The following is an 18,533-nucleotide window of genomic DNA, read 5'->3' as shown; positions in this document are numbered from 1 at the left end:
TATAAGTGGTGACTTCTTTGTAAAAAATAAAAATTTTTTTAAAACAGTAATCTACGGACATGCATATTTCAATGATAATCAATCAATGATAAAAATAAACAATAAAATTATCTAGGACTTCATAGTGTAACGATTAACACACCGGACTATAATACACATGGTCCGGGATTCGATTCCTAGAGATACAGTTAAGCTATGCTGAAGAGAGGTAGGAATCTCAAAACATGCATGTCCGTAGATTATTGTTTTAAATAATAATAAAAAACAAATAAATATATATATAAAAAAAGTAAATGTGTATGTGTGTGTGTGTGTGCGCATGTAAGGTTAGTTTAGAGACACCCCAGTGTTCGATTATTAAGAATAATTAAAAAACAAGAGCGTGATATTTATGTGTTACAAAAGCTCAGAACAACATTGGTACCGTCTGTTTCAAATTCAAACAAAAAAGGACCTATAGTTGGTCGCCTACGTCAGACACTTTGCAGCCTTTGTTTATGTCTCTCTCTTTGGAAAAAATAAGTCTCAGTGCTGTTCTGATCTTCTGTAACACTGGCCAAACTATAACTACGAAATTCCTACAGTTACAAACCTAGAAAACTGGGCTATTAAGCCTGACATAGTGATATGGGCAAGAGGGAAGAAAGTGGCAACCCTAGTTGAAGTCAGCATCCCTTATGATGCTGGCCTTAACAGAGCAAAGAGGGAGAAAATAACATAATACCAAGGATTTATGTACGACATTAAAAGAAACTGGAATCTTAAGAAGGTATCAATCATACCAATCATTATAGGAACAACCGGACTAATGAAAAAGAATTTCAAAAACTATCTGGCGAATATACCCAGTGAACCAAGTGCAAAAGAAATACAAACAATAGCACTTGAAGGGACGGTTAGAATCTTAAGATCTCTGTTGGAGTAACTAAACTAATGGGAGAATGTTTGGCATCCGGTAGAATGCCCCATCCCCAGGAAATACAAAGTGATAAGAAAATTCAAACCAGTGAAAAGCCAAACATTTTGAGACAGTATAAATAACTCTGTTACGGAAAAAATGTCATCAAAGAAGTCATCAAAAATACACCAAGAACTTCCATTGCAAAAACTGGAAGAATGGGTCAACCAACAGTGTGCCAGAATTTTCTGCATGAATTCACCCAGTACTATATATATATATATTATATATATATATATATATATACATATATATAGTACTGGGTGAATTACTATATACTATATATATATATATATATATATGAAGAAGGCGCTCTGGACCGACTAAAAAGAGGATCGCTGCACTATGATCAAGAGATTATAATAGTTCCTATTTACAATGCCTCCCCATGGGACAGTTAGACACCAGGGTTGTTTTTTTAATGTTGAGAAAAGGAACAAAAAATAAAAATTGTCTCAGTCGTGAAAGATTTCTCCTTCACTGACAGAAAAAGAAATTGAAGTGTAAGATCTGAAGAACAGATACTACACTTTGAGGTATGAAATCTTTTATTCAGGCTACAATTTGATCTTGGCCTGAAGGCCAAGACCAAGGCTTGATGACCAATGCTTTTAAAAAGATGAGTGGTCTCAGCAATGACAACAAATGCAGGTTCAAGTAGAGAGTGTGAGTCACTCGATATCCAGCTGTAAGGTTCTAGACTCATGAAAAAGAATTTCAAAAGCTATCTGGCAAATATACCCGGTGAACCAAGTGCAAGAGATTCAATCAATTGCACTTAAAAGGACGGTTAAAATCTTACAAAGATCTCTCGATTGGAGTACCTGAGTTAGCAGGTCAATGCTTGACATACAGCAGGATGCTCCATCCCCAACTTGAACAAACTGATATTGATGTCAACGCCTCCGTTCAGTCTTGAAAGATAAAGGATACCCCCTGTAGGGGCAGCTGCATGTGTAATTGAGAGACAGTGTTGCGCAATCTCCCCAACCACACTTCTGAATCGGCACTACTTAAATCCAGTAGTAAGGAGAAGTCTAGGACAACTGGAAGCAATGCTGAGATAAGCGGAGAGCACCTGGAAGTCCCTAATAATCACTCATCTGGTACTGGGTAGGCTCATCATTGCTTAACTTTGGTGATCTGACGGGAACCAGTGTGTCAATCGTGTTAATGCTGTATGTAACAAGTGATGCTGATCAGGGTCCTTATTTCATACTTGGTCCAAAAGAAACAAAAAAAAAAAAACATAAACATAAAAAAACATAATTCATTATTTGTGCACTTATTGAACCGTGCTATTTTTAAATAGTATTTTCAAGTTTTAATTAAAGTTTTACAATATTTTTATTTTATTAATTTGTTAACTGAAAGTACAGAATAGTTACAAAACACCCTTCCTCTCCCCATGTTAAGAATGGCTTTTGAAATAACGTTATTATTTCAGCACGGTTCAATAAGTGCACAAGTACCACAAACTGATAAGAAAATTAAAAATAAAAATGACAAACACACACGTATGAGAATTTTACTACGTAGTAGACACCATCCTCTAAGTGTCTAAGGTTTTTCTGTACAAAGTTTTGTCAGGAAAATCTGTTAATTAAAAACAATATGGTATTCAAACCCCCCACCAAATTACTCTTGGTATCCTTAACCCACACTGGCTTATATAAGGATTGGTGCACCTTCTGCAGGTGATATGGCTTCAAGTGACAGCACTTCTCTACCAGACCAGATGAATTCTTGTCCCGGGATCCAGTAAGACCATAAGAAAGCTAGTCAATTAGGGGGAGGAATATTAATGTTTTTAACTTTTTTACTAACGTTTGAAAGGTAAATGAGGAATCTGTATCTTGGACACTTCTGCAGTATATGGACGGCGGCAATGTTAGGGGGTAATAACTTCAATTTCTTCTTGGTCAAATACCATAGCAAATAAGTAACAAACAAGATTATTTTCCAAACACAAAAATGAAAACCAAAACATTTCTTGTAAAACAATTTTGTAATTTAAGCAACATTGAATTTTTATGAAGTAAAATTGTTCATTTATTTATTTATTTATTTATTTATTTCGAACAAATAAATAATTTAAATGAAACATTTTTTGAATTAAAACAGTATTGGATTTTTTAAAAATAAAGTTTCCGAAGAATTTCCCAAAATGTACGAGGTATTGTCACCTGTTCTTTGACTGAGAAGTACCACCTGCCCACTGTTTAGTAAAATGCACAAAAGAATTGGCCGCCGTGCATATACTACAAAAGTGCCGTGTATTGTATAGAGAACAAGTGTGAATTCTAGGAAGGGACTAACACTTGATTTCTGGGAACTTAGACTGAAATAAAAGGCACACGCACACATACACATATATATACATATATATATATATATACATATATATACACATATATATATATATTTTTTTTATTTTATTACATTTTCACCCCAAACAAGGCACATTGCCACTTTGGTGTAGGGGGCTACTATCAGGGGAAACATCTACTGGGGTACTATGTAGGGATTAGGGCAGCGAGATGTTGGTTCTCGTTGCACTTGAACTTATGCATGTCAGTACAGTTGGGGAAGCAGTGACCCGGAATGGAATTCCAAAGTCTAGCAGTTCTGGGGAAGGAACTACTGGAGTAGAAGGATCTTTTACATCTAGGGATCTCTACAGTGTGGGGGTGGGATTTTGCAGCTTGTCGGGTCTGTCGAGGGTGTTCACGTCGTGGGGGCACAAGTGCTTGCAGTTCTTCAGAGCATTCACCATTATAGTACTTGTAGAACAGGCAGAGGGATGCAACGTTTCGACGATGGGACAGAGGCTGAAGTTTTGATGCCAGTTTAGGGCCTATCAGATTTGCGACTCTCTTTTGAACCCTGTCAAGGAGCGAGAGACTAGTAGCCGATGCACCGGTCCAAATATGACAGCAATACTCCATACATGGGCGAATAGTGGCCTTATAGAGGTACAGGATACTTTCGGGTGTTAAAAGTTTTCTAGCACGGTAGAGAGAGCCCACCTTCCTTGCAGCGGCCCTGGCAATGCCCTCGATGTAACTGTTCCAACTCATGTTTCCAGTGAACGTTAGGCCAAGGAGTTTGAGAGACGTACTCTCAGATAAAGAGTCGTTGGCCATTGCTATAGGTGGTAGAGAAGGTTTCTTGTAATTATTGAATGAAACCAGTTTTGTCTTGGTGGCATTGAACGTTACCATCCATTTTTGTCCCCATTCCACTACTGATTGGAGGTCATCCTCTAGTGTTTCTGCCATTACTTTAGATATATGTTCGTTTGTTTTCCTGTCGTGCCTGCTATAGAGTGTGGTGTCATCAGCATATATCCCCATCTCAGAGGCAATCTTGTCGGGGAGGTCATTTATGAATATCAGGAACAGCAGAGGTCCCAGGATAGATCCTTGGGGCACTCCTGCATTTATATCATATTGTTTAGATGTACGACCGTCGAGGACAACCTGGATTTTTCTCTTATCTAAGAAGGATTTAATTACGTTAAGTATTCTACCAGTGATACCGTAAGATCTAATCTTCCTGAGGAGACCCTCATGCCATACCCTGTCAAAAGCCTTAGATATATCTAGAGCTACCGCTCTTCCCTCTCCCGCTTTGTCCAGTGAATGGTATATGCGTTCAGAGATTACAGTGAGGATGTCTGCCATGGAACGGGCTTGTCTAAATCCATATTGACGGTCGGTCAGAAGTTTAGCATCTGTAAGATGCTGGACTAGAGCATGGTTAATTAAGGTCTCAAATATTTTGGCAAAAAGTGGGAGGAGGCTAATAGGGCGATAATTTAATGGGTCAGTTCTTTCGCCAGAATTCTTGAATACTGGTACTACAGAAGCAGTTTTCCAACAGCTCGGAAAGCAAGATTCATTAAGGCATTTGTTGTAGAGTTTGGAGAGAACTGGAGCTACTTCGGCTGAGCACTTTTTTAATAGCACAGCTGGGATGAGGTCGGGTCCACATGCTTTGGAAGTGTCAAGGTTTTTTATGATAGCATGCACCTGAGCAGGGGTGATTTTCAGGTCGTCTAGCGTGGCGTCTGTCCGCATAGGAAATTGAGGTAGGGGGTGGTTTAGAGGGTCCAGTGTGGAGTTTGAGGCAAACCGACTGGCAAGTATGTTAGCCTTCTCGGTTGCTGAGCAAAGAACCTCGTGATTGTTGGTTAGTGGGGGAATTGTTGATTACCCATTATTTACTACACTGTTGTAGATTTTCCAGAAGTCACGAGTTCCTAGTTTTTGTGCTTCGATGCGTTTTTTCGTGGTTTCCGTAAATTCCCTCTTAGCTGTCGCTATTTCTTTCTTAACGTTACTTCTAGATATACATACATTTTATTATTCTTTATGTAAATATACTCATATCTTACTACGATGTGCAGACCGTTTCGATCATAATTGATTTCATCAGTTCAAGACCATTTTTAATTTTAGAGGAGAGAAAATATACTTTGCCATGAATCGCGTGAAGCAAGGTTAATGTTCTTATGGATTTAAATTTAATTACAAAAATCAGATTTCAGTTAAAGAAGAAGCGGGGGGAGGGGGGTAAAAGAATAGTCTTGGGGAAGGATTAGAAAGAGTGATAAGAAGGGGTATGAATTCATTAAGAGGAAGAGAGAAGGGTGGGAAGGAAGACGTACAGAAGAAAACAGTTGACATGTAACGACGAGGGTGTCAGGAGGCGATATTTACTATTTTATAATTCAAATTATTTCAAAATGTCTCGACCATGGAGAAGGGTTAACTGAATTGGATCATATTGTCTGTCTATAAAACACAGCGTTTGTTGTTCAATTTTTTATTTATTTATTATTTTATTTTATTTTTTTATTAATTTTATTTTTATTTTTTATTTTTGTTTTATATAAAATAACAGTATAGTTACTTCAGTATGTTAAAATTTTGGTAAATTTTTTTACAGATCTGTTTCGTTATACAGAAACAATCGGTTATTATTATGTCAATACCGACAATAGAAAAGAGTCAGTATTGACTTAATAATGACCAATTGTTCTCCCTTATGAAACGGAACAGTAAAAGCTATATCGAAATTATAACATACTGGAGGAGCTGTTTTGCATGAAAAATAAATATTTGGATCTTGGAATGTAACTATACAGTTATTCTTTTATATATGCTCTGCTGTTATATTTAATATACGTTAAGCTTCTAAATAAAAAGGATTTGTATACATAATGAGGGAAATATTATTGAAAAAACATTTTACCAAAACAAATACACACACACACACACAAATATCTTCTAATATATAAAAGGCAAAATGTGTGTATGTATGTTTCGCAAAATCTTCTGATAGACGCGTTGAAACGTGACAAAAGCGGCATCGTTTTAAAGCTTGGTCTCTCAGACAACAAATATCGAAAAATTGGCCCAAAAACCTTAATTCCTTTACCTTCAACTTGGCCGTTTTTCACAAGGAGGGGTCGCTTTTTTCATCAACATTTTCTCAACTCATCGTCTCCTTTTCAATTGACTACCCTTAATTCCAACGCTCGCGACTTCTGGTTACGCGATGGACGCATCAGCTAAGATGTTCGTTTTTTTTTCACCTTTTTCTCCTCCATGTTATGGATTCGAGCTTGCCTGTCTACTACCACTTTTTTTTTTTTTTTTTTTTTTTTTTTTTTTTTTTTAACACCTCTCTTCACCCGGGCTGCCTGCTGTTGTTTTGATTTCCCCCATCACCTCTCCACACCCGGGCACCCCCTCCTCCACTACTACCACTTTTTTTTTTTTCGGGCTACCTACTGTTGTTTTGATTTCCCCTCCCCACTAACCTCTTCACACCCAGACAACACTGGGGACCCCTGCTAGTATATATATATATATATATATATAGAAAATAAAAATTACAGTAAGTTTACCAAGGTAATCAAAATGGTAAACTTAAAATATATTATAAATATTAAAGAGTTAATATTTACAAGTAAAATAATCGCAACCAGATGTAAAAGCTCAATAAAACCGAAAAAGAAAATAGAGCTTATAATATGAACAAATGATTAATAAAACATGTTAAAAAACATGTTGAAAAAGAGTTAAAAACATATTTAATTTTAAAAAAGAAAGCACAAGATAAGTGGATAGTCCTTAATCCGCGGAGTTTCGAAGAAATACTCTCCTCATCAGAAGGCAGGATTAACAAAATGCGGGATCGGATTTTGCATATAAAAGTATTTAATGAAACCACAAGTAAGTCACAGATCTTACTTGGTTAAAAAAAGGGTGAGGTAAGGGGAATAGGAGATAAAAGAAAAAATGATAAAAAAATTTCACATGAATGGATAGTCCGGTGAAGGGTAAAAAATCCAAGAATGGTAAAATCCAAACACGGTCGAATTAAAAACTTCCAATCCACAAATAAGTTCCAAAGGAATATATAATGTGTCTGTGTTTGATTGCTACTACTTACCAAAAGTTTGCCATCTCTTCATTTAACTGCTGTGCAACTATACGTGCGAAGGTAACTTTTTAATCCAGCTTCAATCTCATACGAATGTTCACATATGTGGCATAAAAACTTTACTTCTTGTAAGGGTGCTTGCATGTTAATCACTTTTTTTCTTTTAATTTTCTTTTGTTTTTGCTGAGGATGGGGCATTCTGTTGGATGCCAGACATTTATCCACTATTTCAGCTATTCCAACCAATAGATCTTTTTCAGATTCTAATTTTTGTTTTTTTTTTGTTTCATTGGACAAAGTATGAAATAAGAACCCTGACCGGCTCAACTTAAAAAGGACACATTTTTATTCTTTGGATTGATATTTTTAGTTAAAAATAAATAAATAAATAAATAATAATTACACGTTATATTACTGGCCAAGATTGATATTTTTTTATGGAGAGTGCATTTATGTATAAATTTTTAAAATAAAACTATTGTAGCCAAAATAATTTTGATTAATATTTTTATAAAAACAAACAAACAATAATAATTAAAATAAAAAAAATTATATTTGGTATTTGTCGTATGGCCGAGCAAATGAAAACTTACAATTAATTAATATCATATTTAAAATTGTCACCAACCAAAAAAAAAAACAAGGAATGTTTATTTTATTTAAGATAGAGGAGGGGGGTAATTTTTTTTTTTTTTTTTTTGCTCCCATTATCATTGGTCCTGGATATGACCTTAAACTATATCCAATGGTGAGGCCCCAGCTTGCGAGCTTTGGTGAGTGTGGTGCCATCCTTTAATTGCCATTGCTCTCAGGTCCACCCTGACCTGTTAGGGTCCCAACTATGGGTTAAATAAAAACCAACTTGAAAACAACAAATATATTCTATGAAAAAATTGTTCTTCAAAATCACTGGATTCGGCATTAAATAACCTGAAAAGGGTTGATATGCCGTAAAACAACCAACCATTATTATTATTATTCCATTTATTAAAGTTTTATAAATAGATATAAATCTTGGTCACAAATAAGTAATATAACTCATTTTTATTATTATTACTTAATAAAAATATCAATTTGCGAAATCTGCCCAAAAATTAAAGTATTTAATAAATAAATAAATGCGCTCTGTCACAAAAATTCACATGAAAATTAAAGTTTTATAAACGCAAAAAAAAGCCAGATTTGAATCCCCACTTAAGAAAGTAAGAAATCAAAATGGCTGCTGCTCTCATCTAAAAAAAAATAAAATAAAATAATAAAACTTTCCCTGCACGGACGGTATTCTAGGCCAGATTTACCTGTCTTTTTTACTTGTAAACAACTACATCAATAATTTTAAATATATTTTCCTGGGATTGAATGATGATCAACAGTCTTTCACACTCTCATATTTTCATCATCATCGGAATCGGTGAAATCACCCAGTTTTCAAATTGATTGATTGCCTCTTCTAGTTGGGGACCCATCACGGTGCACTGAGAGGAAACTTCACATGCCTTTATGCAGTTCACGCTAACATTTCACTGTAGAGAATCTGTTTTTTTTTTTTACATATATGATAGTTTGAATTAAAATTTAAAATACAAAAAATCAACTATCCTGGTTCAGTTGTGCTCTCAATGGAAACATTCATTTCGAATGCGCCCCTGTTATATCAAAGAACCTATTGTTGATTTTATATGCTCAGCCTTTCTGCTTGTGTGGTGATAAATGCTTGAATTTATTTTTTAAATGAAAAAGTCAACTATCATGATTCAGTTGTGCTTTGAATAGAAACAGTCATTTTGAACATGCCCCTGTCGTATCAAAGAACCTACTGTTGATTTTATATGCTGAACCTTTCTGCTTGTGTGATGTGGTAATAAATCTTCTCAAATGAACTTTTGATGTTAGACTGTATAAGGTGTTACCGTTGGTCAAAATTGCCTGTTCCTTCTGTCATTGGATATTTTCAATTATCGATACTCATCAAACACATTCTAATATAAAACCTATCTAAGAACACTGCCACATACATAAAGTATCTGATGTATCGTTATTTTCATGGAAAGTGTTTGACTGAGCTTCAATCTATGGTCCCCCCTCGCCAAACTTTCACAAGAAACACTCGTCTAGCTGTAAACACTATCAATAATTCCCCCCACTCTTTATCTGTGCCTAAACCTAAACGTAGATTCCATGAACAAAGCTTCTTTCTTAGAACTGCACGACTGTGGAATTGTCTTCCGTTTTCCTGCTTTCCGGCTGACTACAATATGGTTGTCTTCAAGTCCAACGTAAATAAGTTCTTGATGAGCCGTTCCATATAAGTTATCAAATTTACCAAATTTTCATTACTAATGATTACTATATTGTCCAATTTCTACTGTACACTCTGTAACCCTTATCCTTGAGTGACCTCTTAGCCTTGATAATGTGGTGATGCCTATGTAAAAAAAAAAAAAAAAAAGAAAAAGTACATTTGTGCAAAAATTCATAAAAACCAGCCTAATTGTTTCGGAGTCCATAGGGAATGGACTCACACACACACACACACAGTTCCTTTTATATAATATTAGTAAGAGATATATAAAGTTGTAAGATTGTACATCTAAAAAACAAAAACAAAATAGATTTAAGGTTCCTAAAATTTATGAGAATTGTCTGTAAGGACCGTGGCATAGCGAATACAATACTTGGTAAAATTCAATTGTAAGTTATGATCTTAGTACATTAAAAATTCAATCCTCAGTGCAGGCGATACTCAAAGTACAATTTAAAATTAAGACTTCTGGCTGAAGGAACGAGAACATACTACCCCCATGGATTAAATAAAGAGTACCATTCAAAATTCAATACAGATTCCAGAGTTCTACAGAAAGATTCCCAGGGTTGACAAGATACAACTGAGGAAGGTAGTAGGTTACAATAGACCAAAATGTTGTATAAATAACACTTAAGATAAGAAGAGTAATCCCAATAATCTTAATATAATGTTGCTTTTGTGTGGGTGGACCTTTTTAATCGAATAACTGTGTTTTCTTTCTTTCAGAATATCAAGAGGAGATCAGTAAACGAGCTTCATCTTCTTCTCCTCCGAATTGTCCAGATTCTCCATCGAAACCCAGTCATCACGTAAGCAACGAGGCATTGGTTGCACCGACTCTCTCTCCGGGTAATCTCCAACTCCATCGATTGAGCACAATCAGGTGAGTTCATGGCAGCAGCAATTTCTGATCTTATGGATGAACTTTTTAAAAAAAACTTTGTTGGTAGTCCATCGTGTTAAAAAAAAAAAATTTAATTTTGCCGATTCATCTGTGTTTTTGTAGGTGATTTTGTAGGTGATTGTGCAGCCCCAGGTTAGAGGCACAGGATTTGTAACACCCGAGGCACTGAAAGTATGTAGTTTGTATCACATGCTGCTCTGTGGCACTAGTCTTTGGCAGCAGTTAGCTTCTAGCGACAAGCATCCTTCAAGGTAGTAGTTTGATCGATCACTGGCAATTCCTTCAATTTCTTTGGTCCAAGATCGCATCAATATAGATTGGTCTTGACTTACTTTTAAAAAAAAAATTTTTGGATGACCATGGTTTCGCTTTCCGTTCTGGAGTTCTCCATATAACAAGCGTCTTGGTATCACATATTCTTCCATGTGGATGACATGAGCTACCCACCACATTTGGACGCTGATGAGCATGCACTCTGTTTGCTGATTTGGTTTGATCCAGAACCTCAAGATTAGCAATGCAGTCTTACCAAAGAATTTCCAGAATGAAGCGTAAAGCACGCATATGGAACTTCTCCAATTTTTTATGTGTTTACGGTACAGCATCCAAGTCTTGCATCCATAGAGGAAGAAGAGGAGGACCACTTTTTTTTGTACTCAAACATACAAGGTGCCTTCAATAAATTTCCCAACTTTTTTTGCATAAACACTTTTATTGATAGTACATACATGAAACTCTAGTCCCCTTCAAAGTAATCTCCTCTGGCTGCAATGCACTTGTTATAACGTTCCAACAATTTTTTGGAAGATCCATAGAAGTCCTCTTGTATGAGCGTGTCAATGACCCTCATCACAGCCTCTTTCACCTCAATTATTTCATAGCGACAGCCTCTAAGGTTTTCCTTGAACTTAGGGAATAACCAAAAGTCACAGGAAGCAACGTCTGGACTATAATGAGAGTGAGCAAATTGGTCAAATAGTCGGCGTGGCAGAATAAGCTAATCTGATCTCTCTTCTGAGGTTTGGGTCACATTCAAACCAAAGCTCTACTAAGTGGCCGACTATAGTCGACGGCGACCCTAAGGTTCCCTTTTCTATCTGTTACACCGAGGCGTAAAAAATGGGTTGTCACTCCATTTCCACGACCCTCCCTTTATGTTTAGCAATAAGGAATTTGTGATCACATTTACCTCTAAAAAGGCATATCACCACTTGGACATAAGAAACTATTATTTTGGAACCATGCCTAGGAAAGATTAACAAGATGTTGGTTTACGTTACATTTAAACTTCTATATATCAGTACAGCCAGGAAAGCCGGTAATAGAACTGGAATTCCAAAGTCTATCTGTTCGAGAGAAGAAACAGAGTAAAAAAGCTTTCTAGTATTCAGGGTCCTCAACAGTGAAGAGGTGGGATTTTGTTGCTACCTCTTCCATCTCCTCAATTATCTCATAACGACAGCCTCTGAGGTTTTCCTTGAACTTAGGGAATAACCAAAAGTCACAGGGAGCAAATTCTGGACTATAACTGTGAGGAACTGTCGTAGTGCCTATGACAATATTTTTCTTTCTGATCTCTGGGCACCCTTGGGACAAACTTTGTGCAAATCTCCTGCATCTTCAGTTCCTTGCGAATGTCCTCACATCCAGATTGCATTTTTGAAATTCACCAGCTGTGACAATCAGGCTTTAGTAGGGTGTATTATAATATCTACTGTAGTTGTTCATTTGAATTTGAAATCATAAAAATTGGTCAGTCCATTTCATAAGATGTATAGCCATAACGTAGTGAATTTTAAAGAGTCTGCGACAATTTTATATGTCTGGACAAAAAAGTTTCGAAATTTATTGAAGGCATCTCATATGTTGTACTGACTGAGCACTTGGTTTGTAGTCTTTCCTAAAGTTTGGCTGGCTTTACTGATCCCTGCATCGATTTCTCTGTCAAAGATGTTAGATGGTACGGTGCTTCCTAGGTATTGTAAATCTTTTTTATCCAAATAATCTGCATTATCTAAATGATCCAAAAATTTCAAATGATCCAAACATTTCAAATGATCCAAAATATGCAAATTATTCAAATATTTCAAAAATTTCGGTACTCATGCAGAGAGTGATCCAGACGTAACTCAGCGCCCGCCAGACTTTCTCCGGAACATGACATCAACTGCCAAAGTAAGCAGAGTGTCGCCGAGGAAATTAAGCCATCTGACGTAACATAAAGCTGAGCCAATGACAATGTAGCACGATGGTTTTCAACGTGACAGACGACAATTTGGAAGCGGAAGAAAAGAAAACAAATTAGTAAAAAAAAAAAAAAAAGAAAAAAAAGCACAACATTTCGTACTTTCACGTCAGCAAAAAAAAAAAAAATCATGAACCTTAAGTGAGCAGCTGAAAACACAAGCCGGAGTCCTCGACTTTTGTCAGTAAAAAAATTACTGGCACAGACGAACCCTTATGCATCATGTGGACACAGGTGCAATCTTATTATAAGAGGAAAGGTAAGCGATGGCTATGCCTGGAGATGTCAGGCTACCCAAGGCTGAACCTTTACATCCATCCGGACTGGTACCTTTTTTTTGCCAAGTCTAGGCTGACAATTGCCATCATACTTAAAATAATTAACTTGTGAGCATTCGAGCGAGCAACACAGAAAGACCTCCAGCGCGAATGAGGAATACGATCTATGCACACCATTAATAAAACAATGGTCTGAGGAAACAACATATGTTTTAATATGGAAAAAAAAAACTATCCCAACCAGTTTTGTTTTAACTTTTCTAGTTTTCAGATTTTTCCTTGAAAAAATAAAAGAAAAAAAAACAAAAAAAACAACCCAAAAAACAAACCAAAATAATTTTTTTTCCAATTTTTCTTGGAAAAAAAAAAAAAAAAAATTCCATAAAAGTATTTATATGACTTATTCTTGAACCTTTTCTTGAACAAAAAAAATATTTAACATTATTTATTAAAATATATATATATATATATATATATATATAGTGTTATAATGGAATAATTCCTGGAGGAAATCCGGGTATGAGAGCTCAATTTGGTAAACAGAGCAATAACATAAAAATATAACACGGAAATTACAATTCTGTAATTTCCGTGTTATATTTTATATATATATATATATATATATATATATATAGCTAAAAAAAAATATTGTTATAATATTTTTCTTTACAGCTAATAAAACTTTAAATTTAAGGTAGGTTTTCTTTTCTTGTTCTGCTTTCATCAGCGACGCTCGGCTTACTCCGGCTGTTGACATCATATTCTGGGGAAAGCAGGGCGGACTCTGAGTTACGTCTGGATCACTCTATGCATAAGTACCAAAATTTCAAATGATCTGAAGTATCCAAATTATTCAAATATTCCAAAATATCCAAATTATTCAAATATTCCAAAATATCCAATTTATTCAAATATTCCAAAATATCCAAATTATTCAAATATTCCAAAATATCCAAATTATTCAAATATTTTAAAATAACCCAAATTATTCAAATATTCCAAATGATCCAAATTATTCAAATATTCACATCAAAATATCAAACGTATTCTAGAAATAGTATTAATAAAATCTGTTCTTATCTTCCAGCTCTCCCGAAACGATGCATGTCTCTTCAAATAATCAGCATTGCATTATTCTGGACAAGCCGAAATCCACAAGCAGTTTGGGATTATCCCTGATTGGAGGACAGGGCGGAATCGGTGTTTTTGTGGAAGATGTTCGGAGTAATAGTTTGGCAGATCGTGTTGACGGCCTTTCAAGGGGATTTCAGATTCTTGAGGTTTGGGCAATTTCTTCTCTCACTTATTTGTATCGTTGTAAAAAATTTGCTGTTTGTATACAGAATTATCTCCCTTTGTTTCCTGTATCCAAGGTGATCCGTATATAAGGCCTATACTTTAGTACTTGCCTGAGAAACCCTGGAAGACCTATATTTTTGAATTTTTGAGATGGGGACTGAATTTAACAAGTAGGGCTTTTATTTGCATTACTAGCTAACAGCCTGGCATTGCCCAGTCGTACAATACACTTAAACATATTTTAATTTATGCAGATTGCATATGTAATATTATAGAATGAATCCGCTATTGATTATTATATATTACGAGAAATAATTTTCCCGGTGGACGAATTCGTAAAAATAATAAAAAAATAATAATGATAATGTCGTTCATCAAATTCCTTCTATGTTTGTTTACAATATCATGTCAGCTGATATTTGGGCTTGGTGATAAATGCCCTGGAAAAGTCATTTCTGATTAATGTTTAGTTTTAAAATATGCAATTGAAGAAATGATTTGCGGCGATTTTAAATGGTACCCCTTCTTTTATCGTAAATTATACTCATGATTAAAAAACAAAATAAAATGGTGAGGTACATCCAGGCTTGAACAAGGGATCATTCGATCTGTAGTCGAATACTCTACCACTAAGTTATATCTCCAGACGGGTTTGTATTACTGTACACATAGATTCGAAAAAGTTGTCAAAAAACAAATATATAACAAATAAATGTTACCAAAGGCAAGATAAGTTACTTTTCTACCAAACTGGATATATTTTTTGTGTTTTTATTCAATGTAACATGTTTATTCAGCTCGAAAAACATAGAGTTTACCGATGTATTAGAAAATTCAAGATGGCGTCTGATTCTCTCTTTAACACGGTAAGTTTGGGAAAAGGTGCTATAAATACAAAACTATACAAAATACTATTAAAAACCCGCCAAATATATGTCAACCTATGTCACGGTAACATATATTAAGCGAGTTTTTAACAGTATTTTATCCGGTTTTTTATTTATAACACCTTTTCTCAAACTTACCATGTTAAAGAGAGAATCAGACGCCATCTTGAATTTTCCAATACATCGGTAAACACTATGTTTTTCGAGCTGAATAAACATGTTACATTAAATAAAAACACGAAAAATATATCCAGTTAGGTAGAAAAGTAACTTATCTTGCCTTTGGTAACATTTATTTGTTATATATTTGTTTTTTGACAACTTTTTCGAATCTGTGTACAGTAATACAAACCCCTTCAGACTGCAATAAATCTGTTTTTTTTAAAGAAATAATTTGTTGAAATTTTATTATCTTCTTTAAGTCGCTATAAAAAGCTATTTTTAAGATCGGATTTTTTTTATTATTTTCGATACTTATCGGATGACTTTCTGTACAAAACATATCTAAGAACACTGCCAGGCATATAAATTAGCTTTATGTGAAATTTGCAAAAGATAGGCTCAGCTGTTTCGGAACCTATGAGGAAGGAACTCATCCCCCCCTCCCCCACACACACATAAAGTGACTTTCATATAATAGTAGAGATATAGATTCTTCGGACTACTGTTCTCATCTTGAGTGTTATTTTTACAAAGTTTCGGTTGATGCAATCTCTGTATTCAGCCGTATCTTGTTTAATTCTGGAATCTTTTTGTCACGCAGACGACACTCAAAATATAATTGCGAATTACTTAGGACTCCTGCTTTAAGCATACATAATTGCACATGTCCACAGCTTTATGTTGTGAGTGCAAAAATCATTAAACCGATGATGATGATGAACCAGTTCAAACTATTATACACCTTTGTGTTTGGATACACAGACAAAATCCTTCAGACGCTGATGTTAATTTAGTTCAAGTGCTTCATTTATAAGAGTAAAATTTGAAAATCGAAATATTGGATTTCAAATTAAACCAATGGTACTTACTTAATTGTCATGTCGAATTTAGTAACATATCCCAAAATTATGAAAAAACAATGTGATAGAAAATTAATTATTGATGAAAATAGTTTTCAAAGAAGTTTTAATTTTATAGGTAAACTAGCAGGTTGCCCGGCGTTGCCCAGTCGTAAAATATGCATGAATATTATATTTTAATGCAGAATTCTTATTTACTATAAGCAGAAATATTGTAGGTTTTAAATATAATATTAAATTCCTTTTAAAAAAATGAAGTAAAAAAAAAAAAAACGGAAAGAAACTGAAGCATGTGCATGCAAGTATTATGTTTTTTCTAAACGGTTCACTTCGTGTGTGTTGAGTAAAAAAAAAAAAAAAAAAGTGGTAATAGGCAGGCAGGCAGACTCGAACTTGTACTGTGAAGAAGGAAAAGAATGTGAAAAAAAAAAGTGACGTCTTTGCTGTTGCGCTCATTGCCAAACCGGAAGTGACAAATGTTTAAATTAAGGCTAGTCAATTGAAAAGAGATGAATTTCAAAAATGTCGGCAAAAAAAGTGACCCCCTCCCTGTAGAAAACGGCCCCATTGAGGTTGAAGGAATTAATGTTTTTGGCCAATTTTTCGCTATTTGTTGTCCGAAAGGTTGAACTTCAAAACAATACCGATCTTGTGAAAATCCGTCGCCTATGTCTAAAGTTTTTGCGAGACATACATAAATACAAACATACATACATACATTTAATAAAAACATACATACATACATTTGAACAGACAGGTGAAATTTCTATTATAGATGAGGCTTCATAATTTATACATTCATTTTGAAGACTTTTATCCTCATCTTGAGGTTGATTTACCACGTGAAGCCTCACCTTAAAGGATTCCCCAAAAATTAAATTAAAAAAAATAATACACTAGGGTAATTTTATTTTCGTATGTACATTATAACCTTTCACCCCTTTTTTTAAGATGGAGTAGTCCAACCAATTCACTTTATTTAGCAAAAATTAAAACCTGGCATGCTTCTATTGCCATATAGTGCAAGAGTAGTAACAATTTACACAAGAGAATGCGTTATCCCAACACCTGTCAAAATTCACCTTCAACTTCTGCATTGTTTACACATTTAGTACATCTATTGGAAACCTATTCCAAGGTCCCCCTCCGATTTAATCAAAATTAGTTTAATTAGCATATTTTTAATTTAAATTACAAAAATATAAATGTCCTTAAATACTGTTGTAGACCCGTGCTAGGGGTCACAAATAAAAGAAAACACAAGTAGTGTAAAGTGTATAAGATATAATATGTATTTATCATAAAGAATACAGGAGCAACTACAGTGGTATGAGAAGAACATGTTCGTAGCATGCGGTTAAACATGGTATGAATGCCTCCATTTAGTCTCTGAAACTAGTTGTATTCATAGGTCTGGTTGATTCCATTTAGTACTCAAATAGGGGTGATTTGTACGCCACAACAAATACCTTATGCACCCTGTATATATATTGTTTTTTAAAACACAGCAGAAATACTTGGGGGGCTCCATCAGTCTTTGACAGACTATAGATACTTACAAAAGGGTTGCCTGCACGTGAAAATTTTGTGGCAGGAGGTGTGCAATTTCCAACCACACCTCTCCTGAGTCGACATTGTTAAATACCAGCGGCGAGAGAAGTGTACGTACAGGACGACTGGAAACAAATGCCGAGATAAGTGGAGAGTACATACAGCGCCTAAATTTCCCAAATGGTCACCCATCTGGTACTAACTAGGCTCAACATTGCTTAACTTCGGTGATCTGATAAGAACCAGTGTGTCAATGCAATTATGCAGTGGAAATACAACACTGCGCATATCTCTAAACATACAACACTGCGCTATCTCTAAACATACAACACTGCGCATGTTTACATGTGAAACGGACCTTAAACCGATGACGATGACCGACAAAGATAAACATTTTATTTTTTTCTTTCTCTTCCAGTGCAATGGAATGGATCTGCGGTTTGCAACTGTCGAACAAGCCAGGAATGAACTTTCCAAGCCAACATCTTCCGTTAAAATTATCTCGCAATACAACCCGGACAGTAAGTATTACTCATTTTTCATTTGTCATTTCTCACAAAGTGATTGTACGAAGGCCTCTTCCAAAAGTAATGCCTCCTATTTATTTTATTCTGCCCAAGTAGATCAG

General features: G+C 35.1%; 1 protein-coding gene across 3 annotated transcripts in view; it reads left to right on the top strand.

The window, feature by feature from the left end:
* The window catches only part of LOC145266290 (disks large homolog 5-like), a 317,592-nt gene that overhangs the window by 262,268 nt on the left and 36,791 nt on the right, over window positions 1-18,533 (top strand). For all 3 annotated transcript variants that reach the window (XM_080121835.1, XM_080121834.1, XM_080121836.1), the window contains 3 exons: window positions 10,446-10,602; window positions 14,234-14,426; window positions 18,324-18,426. In XM_080121835.1, the coding sequence (XP_079977961.1) occupies window positions 10,446-10,602; window positions 14,234-14,426; window positions 18,324-18,426 (453 nt within the window). The remainder of the gene's footprint in view (window positions 1-10,445; window positions 10,603-14,233; window positions 14,427-18,323; window positions 18,427-18,533) is intronic.

This window comes from Euprymna scolopes, chromosome 41 (genome assembly GCF_053919585.1).
Source record: "Euprymna scolopes isolate OS-2025 chromosome 41, ASM5391958v1, whole genome shotgun sequence".
NCBI classification, from domain to species: Eukaryota; Metazoa; Mollusca; class Cephalopoda; order Sepiida; family Sepiolidae; genus Euprymna; species Euprymna scolopes.
The sequence above is the reverse complement of the archived record's forward strand: the minus strand, read 5'-3'. Positions and strand labels throughout refer to the sequence as shown.